Here is an 8,647-nt window from a genome sequence, read left to right on the forward strand (position 1 = left end):
TCAATCACGTACCTGTAGGGAAAACACACACACACACACACACACACACACACACACACACACACACACACACACACACACACACACACACACACACACAGTCAGACATGATAACCTGCACCGAACACACCCCCATACCATTCACCCATGTTGAGTGAAGCTAACCCACATTCTTAATCTCAACGTACCCTGACGGGTGTACACACACACACACACACACACTCACCCCGACCAAGCGTATCGGGCGAGGCCGAACCATGGGGAATCAGAGGACGCAGAAGTCTTTGGCACGACGACCACCTCCTTCCCTCCCTCATAGCAGGCCTGACACACACACACACACACACACACACACACACACACACACACACACACACACACACACACACACACACACACACACACACACACACACACACACACACACACACACACACAGAGAGGAAAAGAGTGATCAACATCACAGATTCAGGATTCACATGGACCTTTAGCCAATGGCAAATATGCAAAGCATTCCTCATTTCTAATACATCATTCATGAGAGGCTTGCACACCTATGGTCATCCAGGACTTCGACGACTCTAAGCTGTGTTTCATGGAAGTACCTGCTAAATAAATCCCATGAATGGGAGCAGTAGTTCTTTCAGAGCGTCTGTCTGAGAGATGAACATGGCTGCATCCCGGCCCTACCTTGCAGGTGAAGATGCGGTTGTCATAGTGAGCGGAGTATCGGCAGCGGTGTTTGGCCTCGTGGGGAACGTCCTCTCTCAGGTGGTTTGTGCTGTTCCTACAGCTCGAGCTGAAACACACACACACACACACACACACACACACACACACAGGTTAGGAGCGTCTGGATTAAACACACACACACACACACACACCTGGGTTGGCAGTGTGTGGATGAAACACACAGATTGGTTAGGAGCGTCTGGTTGGACACACACACACACACACACACACACACACACACAGGTTAGGAGCGTCTGGATTAAACACACACACACACACACACACACCTGGGTTGGCAGTGTGTGGATGAAACACACAGATTGGTTAGGAGCGTCTGGTTGGACACACACACACACACACACACACACACACACACACACACACACACACACACACACACACACACACACACACACACACACACACACACACTGCATCAGAGAGAAAGAATGGGGGGAGGACAGCGCTGGACAGAATTCCACTAAAGTCAAAGCAAGATCGCCAGGGCAACCAGGAAGACACCGGAAGAGAAAGGAGGAGAGAGGGCATGAGAGGAGAAAGGAGAGAAGAAGAGAACAGAGAAGAGGAGAAGAGAGCAGGGACAGAAGGAGAGAGGAGAAATGACAGAAGAGGAGAGATCAGAGGAGAGAGAAGATGAGAGGAGAGAGAAGATGAGAGGAGAGAGAAGGGGAGAGGAGAGATGAGAGGAGAGATGAGAGAGGAGAGAGAAGAGGAGGGGACATGAGAAGAGAGTGGAGTTGAGATTGGAGCAGCACTCACCCACAGCTGAGACAGAGGCTGGAGCAGGTGAAGTACTCATCAGGGAAGAAACAGCTGTGAGAGATGAGCTCGTCTGAGATCTCACCACTGAAGCGCTCGCTCAGAGCCTAGGACCAGAGAACAATACACACACACACACACACACACACACACACACACACACACACACACACACACACACACACACACACACACACACACACACACACACACACACACACACACACACACACGTATTAACACTCCAATATTTTTGCAGAGGCACAACAGAGTTCTGTGTGCGATGCGTGTGAAAATGAGTGTTGAGGTGATAACATTGAAGATGTGGGCGTTACCTGCAGGGCTTTGTATATGACGAGAGGAGAGCGCGGGGAACGTGTGGTGTGGCTCTCCAGCTGGCTCTCTAGAATGTTCCGCAGGCTCCTGAAGTCTGTGGGCGGGGCGCTGGTGTGTGTTCCGCAGTAGCGCACGCAGCTGAAGGCCTCGGGGAAGCGGCCCAGCTTATGGAACCGCTCTTGGAGCAGGCGCTCCACCGGCTCAGACGACCGCTCTGGAGGAAGAGGAAGAGGTGTGTGTTATACTACTGCTCTGGAGGAAGAGGTATGTGTGTGTTATACTACCGCTCTGGAGGAAGAGGATGACGTGTGTGTTATACTACTGCTCTGGAGGAAGAGGTGTGTGTTATACTACTGCTCTGGAGAAAGAGGTGTGTGTGTGTTATACTACCGCTCTGGAGGAAGAGGAAGAGGTGTGTGTTATACTACTGCTCTGGAGAAAGAGGTGTGTGTTATACTACTGCTCTGGAGGAGGAGGTGTGTGTTATTATACTGCTGCTCTGCCCGGGACAAAACACAGCCTTTACTCAAACACTGTACACCACAGTGTTTCTCTAAGGAGGACAGACAGAGAGGCCAGTATGAGGACCAAACAGCTTTTCCTTAAAAGTTGCATTTATATAAAAATAACTTTTTTGTCATACTATGCTCAAACTATCACTACGTGCTGCCAGTAGTACATGAGAAAAATCAGCCTCCTCTGGCCCCACCCAGTGGTCCTAATGCCGTCACTACCGAATCAAAACAACCAAATCACAGCCAGGAGGAGCAATGGCGGATATACAACCAGCAGCAATGAACATCAACAGTGACAAAGACAAGTAAACAGAAGACAAAGAAGCTTAAAAGAAAGAATTAAACCAAGCCCGAGATCAAGAGTAAACAACAGAAGTCTGTGGGCAGCAAAGGAGACACGGACGAAAGGGTTCAGAAGCCAGGCTTGAAAAGTTCAGTAAAAGCTCCCACCACAGGAACAGGAAGCCAGGCACTTGATGGTTTGTAGTTAGGATAACAAGCTATAACTTTGCTCTTCAAGCCAGGACAGCCCCAGAAGGCTAAGATGGCGACAAAAGAGGGAGTTGAAGGGCCTGAAAAGTGACGCCATGGTTGCTGTATTTCTGTTGGTCAGCTAATTATCTGGTTTGACCTGGGGGGGGAATGACATTTTCCTGAACTATGTAGCCAACATAACTTGCTATGTATATAGCTTATGTATTAGCGATGTGTACACATACGTTGTATGTGATGTATCTGTGTATCTGTTTGTATTGTTGTTGTGAGGGTGTTTTATCTTCTGATCGTTTCTATTGGTTTTGAACAGGACGTTTTACAAATGTGGCGATGGAGCTTATTTCTGTGTTTTAGTAGTTGTGAGGATGAGACGGAAACAATATATTTACACACAAAAAGCAAAAGAAGTGCTTGTCTTCCCTATACCGTCAGATCACTTTAAATGGAGAACATCAGCAGAATGACCAAGCATTGTATTAATGTGATGCATATTCACATAATCAGTTTTTGTACACAACTGACACATGTTTTCATATCACACAACTGACACATGCTATGTAAACAGCACTGAACAGATGGATTTTCAATAGCGCTGATTTAATTACCATTACATACCTTTCTATTTCTGGACTAGATTGTAATCATAATTAAACTAATTAGATTTCCTGAGAAATCAATATAGCACCTCAAAAAAAAAAGAGGAAAAAAAGCCTTATTTACAACCAAATTGTAACAGTGGTACAGGAGGTAGAGAAGTCGGTTAGTAATCAGAAGGTTGCTAGTTCGATTCCCTGTCGAAGCGTCCTTGAGCAAGACACTGAACCCCTAATTGCTCCTGATGTGCAGTGTGCCATCAGTGTAAATGTAAAATGTGTATACATCCTTGTAAGTCGCTTTGGATAAAAGCGTCTGCTAAATGACTAAATGCAAATTTGAAACCCTTCTTTTAAGGATCTCTAATGGAAACCCCTATTTGAAAGCCCCTTTTAAGGATCTCTATTTGAAAGCCCCTCCCTGACTGACCGGAGCCGAGCAGTGAGGTGTGGACGGTCTCGTGGAAGATGATGACGGAAGGGCCCAGAGTGGAGAGGGGGACGTCCAGACCGAAGCGCGCGGCAGTGGCCTTCAGCTCCTTGGTGAAGTACTTCAGGTAGGCCTCCGAGGCGTCTCCCAGGAAACGGAAGAGGTCGTCGTGGAGACGGTCGGCGTGGGTGCGGTATATGATGAGGTCGGAGATGGCCAGCACCTTGAGCAGCAGGCGGGTGCGCTGGCCCTGGTTGGAGCTGTTGCTCTGGAGACCCTCGGTGTCAATCACCACCATGCGGTGGGCGGGGTCGAAAGCCACCCACACCCCCACGGTGCAGGACTCCTGGGTGGGCGACGTCTTGAACACCTCCCTGCCCTGGAAGAAGGTGTGGTTGAGTGTGTGGGACTTGCCCTCTCCGATGTTCCCGAAGATGGACACCACTTTGAGAAGCTCGTCTGGATGGCAGTCCAGCCTCTTCACAAACTCCTCCTCATTCTGGATCTGGACAAGATGGAGTTAAAACAGACATCATACAACAGCCAGCAGATGAATGGCTTTACAGTGATTCTGTGCTAGATAGGCTGACAGAAACAGGCTAAGGACAGTGATTCTGTGCTAGATAGGCTGATAGACAACAGGCTAAGGACAGTTCATTTAAAAGTGATTATGTGAGATTTCGGTCTTGCACAACACATAAACAAAACCGGTACAAGTAAAGCCATTTTCAGTAATCAAAAAGAGGTTTAAATCTGGCTTCAGAACATCAGAATAGCTTCCTCTTCTGGAAAAAAAAAAAAAATACTGACAGCCAACCTCCCACGTTAAATAGACAGATGCCACAGGAGGTCAGGAAACACGAACGTAAAAGTACAAGGTGAGAGTTTGTCAGAAATGTCATGTACTTTTGGACCGCTGATATATGAAACACCAAGAGCCGTGTTTACCTGCACCTCCTCGTTCTCATCCACCAGCAGGAAGCTAGTGACCTTCTCCAGGAGCTCTGCCTGCTGGGCTTTCGCCAGATCCTGCCCACTGCTGACGCCCGTCTGGCCGCTGTGCTGGCCACTTCTGGGCGGCGGGTAGTGAGTGAGCGGGTGCTTCTTCTTACCCCCTCCGTTGTGGGTGCGTTTCTGGCAGTCCTGGCAAAGGTTAGTCTTACAGGTCTGGCAGCGGACGACGGACAGGTTGCGCTTGCCGCTCCCCGAGCCGCCCTTCCCGTTGCCCCCCTTGCAGCTGTCGCAGCCGGGCACATGCCCGGGGCCTATGGGCACGCGCTGGTGGTCTCGGAGTCGCTCCTGCTGGTGAACCTCCAGCTCACAGAGGGAGCACTGCAGACTGGCACAGTCATGGCACTCAAACACAGCCTCCTCAGAGCCGTCACACACATAACTCTCCTGGCACGCTAGACTGGTGTTAACTCCTTTTTCCTGTGAAGGACCATGACTGCTCATTGTATGTCAAGCTGCTTCCTTTGAATGTATCTGGGCTGGGCTGGCACCAGGAGGTATGAATAAAATGCTAAGCAGCCGATGCTAAACTCAGATTACAGGTCTGTAAGGCTTGATATGTTTTTGGTGATGTTGGCTAATAGCTGTGTTATGACTGGTTACTTAGACTTTACTGGTTGTTAAGTCCCTTCAGCATTTGGCTACTCAAACACAATGTATGCAAAGTGAGTTCTGAACTTAGTTTCCCGATTTCCACCCACAATTTATTAGTGTTATGAATTAATCCAATATGAAAACGTCATGTCACGCACCTTTCACCATGCATTACAAAAATATGAATGGCACGAACGGTTTGAATCTAAATGTCAATGTGATATTTTTCAAAAACCGTTATACCAACACTCAAATATTATCTGACTTTATGCCTCTAAGAACACACTTGAACAGTTGAATAGCTACCTGGGTAGAATTTGATTGCACTTAGATATGCTATCGATAGCTTAGTTAATAGCTAACAAAACACAACACTAACATAGCGACAGCCGAGGTTGCACAAACTCTAAAACCACACAGATGCATCTATCTTGTAAAATAACTTGGCTGACGCTGAGGAATAACGGATAGCTGCCTTAAAGGTAAACACTTTCTGAAGCATTATACCAACACAGGATATTTGACTAGCGCTGCTAACGATGCTAACAGGGTTGGTCTGCCAGCAAAGCAAAAACCCAACTCAAAATCATTGCTTGTTCACAAACCCCGACAAATAACTGAATATGTAACCCTAGTATTTACATTCACGAACAAAATGTACAGAAAATGAACAGATTTCCACCGGATGTTTAAACTAACATGACGGAGAAATGACAGAACAATTTTGCATCCTAAACAGCCTGATATCCAGTGTAACAGGTTATAATAACAAATTGCAGGCTAAGGAAATGTCAGATAGCATTGGCTAGTTATATCATCCTGTGTTCTTGTGTCTTTAAAATAAGCAACGACACCGTAATTCTCTCAAGTTAAACAAGTGGTCATTCAGCTATGCTAGCTGGTAAACAATCCAAATAGCTAGATAGCTAGGCTAACTCTCCTTTTGATACCGATGACTTGGCTATTGATAAAGCTTAAAAACTAGCCAGCAAGCTATAACATCCCGCTAGCTTCTGTTCGCCAGAGAGAAGTTAAAAGTAACAGACTTCTTTTGGAGACGCTCACTGTACCAACGGATACAAAAGTTTTTGCACAGAAAGGCGTCTTGTAAAATCGGAGATTACACTAGTACTCTTGATTGTTGCCCTCCTGTGTTGTTGTGCCAGTAGAGTCAGATCAGCTGATCTGCTTATTTTGAGTCGTAGGTTGAAGGTTCAAGAACAGCCAATCAGGAAGCTCCATTTGCACACTGGGAGGGTGCATTCATAAACATATATGTAACGTTGAATGGGCGGAGTCCAACAACTTTGGTGTGTTCATCATGATGTCCGTGACTTCTTTAACTATCTGTCTATGCTAGCGCCCAATCCATAAACATAGGAATTATATGTCTATGGCCCAATCTTACTCACGGACTCAACTTTGAGGCACGTTCTCGCTAAATGCATGAGGGCTTCTGTATAGAATCTACGCCGCCCTGTACACTACGCCGTAGCCTGAATTGCACCTCCCAAGAAATGTAATAGTTGCTGCGACGCAGACCACAACGACTGTAATTGGACCGTTTACCAAACGTTCGGCGGGGTGTTGATAAACGAACCACTCCGTTGTGAATTGCTGACCACTGTTTACTTCGCTAGCTAGCTGTCTACTTTATGGGTAGTTAGCTTGCTAACGTGCTAACCAACTAGGTTCCAACTAGCGGTTTGCTGGTGAATTGCAGAGCTACGCAGACACACTAGCTCACAAGTATAAATGCTCACAACGGCGTAGGCCATTTGCGTAGGCTACGTCGTAGCGTAGATTCTTTGCTATTCTAAGATTGGATATAAGGTTTCTTCCTGTTTGGCGGCTTCAACACATCAACATAGAGTATTTTTGCAGTATTCAAATGACACAATATTTTGTTAGGCAACCCAGTTGTCAATATGTCAAATAGTTGCTGAGAGATGATCTCACCTCCTGTTTGCTGGCTTTGCCACAGATTTCAATTGCCTGTAAGATTTGTGGCCTGAGAAATGTTTTTAAACCTTTCAATAAAATCCAATATGTTGGCTGTGTCAATTAGGCTGACATGAAAAGTTTCCATGTCTTGGCTTTTGGACCTACCACGATCTTACAAGATTTTTTTTTTTTCAAGGCAAACACATCAATAGTTATTAGCCACAACTATAATGTGCCATACGTCAGCATAAACTGTACTATAATGTGATAATATGATCTTAATAACTATAAGTACCATACATCAGCATAAACTCTACTATAATGTGAAAATATGATCTTAATAACTATACGTACCATACATCAGCATAAACTGTAATATAATGTGCCATACATCAGCATAAACAGTAATATAATGTGATAATAAGATCTAAATAACTTCCCCATGAAGTAAGGTAGCCTAAGAAGATGGGTTATGGCCATGGAGGTAGGGTCTTGCATATACATGCGCTGCGCTCTTCTAGTGAGCGTCGCTTGGCACTGCCGTCTGTGCAAGCACGGCAGTCCAGACTATTCTCATTTGTAGTTCCACGTTGGTGGAATGAGCTGCCCAGCACTACCAGAGCAGGGGCGTCCCTCTCTACCTTTAAGAAGCTTTTGAAGACCCAACTCTTCAGAGAGCACTTCCCGTCCTAACTGGCACTTCGACTAGTGCGTAACTTGCAATTACAGCAGTTACACTTCTGCACTCTTTCTTTCTTTTTATTTCATTTTGTCATATTTCTAATGTAAAGTAGTATTTATTTATTGTTACACCAGGTTCTATTGCTCGTAGCTTGAATATTCTCTCCCTTGTACGTCGCTTTGGACAAAAGCGTCTGCTAAATGACTAAATGTAAATGTAAATGTAAATACATGATGGCTTCCAGGGTATATTTCTATATGTTAACCAAATATATGATATGTATTATGTATGGATTATATAGGTTAAGGTGATGTTTCTGATATTTCATATCCCTCTGAACAGCTGACACACAGTACATCATAGGTTCAGCTGATGATTGGATAAAGGCCTTTTGCGCTCTCCTCCTGTCATTTCTGATGGACAGACAGCTGTTCTGGCCCTTATGTCATTCAAATAACACACACACACACACACAAAACACACACACACACACACACACACACACACACAATAAGACAGACAGCCGTTCTGGCCC

The 8,647-nt window shown here is 45.7% G+C and overlaps 1 protein-coding gene across 9 annotated transcripts in view; it reads right to left on the reverse strand.

The window, feature by feature from the left end:
* The window catches only part of LOC105909806 (zinc finger FYVE domain-containing protein 1-like), an 18,299-nt gene extending 11,515 nt beyond the window's left edge, over positions 1–6,784 (reverse strand). For all 9 annotated transcript variants that reach the window (XR_004165095.2, XR_004165093.2, XR_004165098.2 and 6 more), the window contains exons 1-7: positions 4,830–6,784; positions 3,882–4,386; positions 1,848–2,062; positions 1,513–1,619; positions 691–799; positions 227–324; positions 1–12 (exon numbers count right to left, since the gene is read on the reverse strand). The exon at positions 1–12 is cut by the window's left edge and continues 106 nt beyond it. Coding sequence is in view for 2 of the 9 variants with exons in the window: in XM_031580171.2 (XP_031436031.1) it covers positions 1–12; positions 227–324; positions 691–799; positions 1,513–1,619; positions 1,848–2,062; positions 3,882–4,386; positions 4,830–5,336 (1,553 nt within the window). In the remaining 7 variants the exon portion in view is untranslated. The remainder of the gene's footprint in view (positions 13–226; positions 325–690; positions 800–1,512; positions 1,620–1,847; positions 2,063–3,881; positions 4,387–4,829) is intronic.
* Between the last annotated feature and the right edge of the window lie 1,863 nt (positions 6,785–8,647).

Source organism: Clupea harengus, chromosome 14 (genome assembly GCF_900700415.2).
Source record: "Clupea harengus chromosome 14, Ch_v2.0.2, whole genome shotgun sequence".
NCBI classification, from domain to species: domain Eukaryota; kingdom Metazoa; phylum Chordata; class Actinopteri; order Clupeiformes; family Clupeidae; genus Clupea; species Clupea harengus.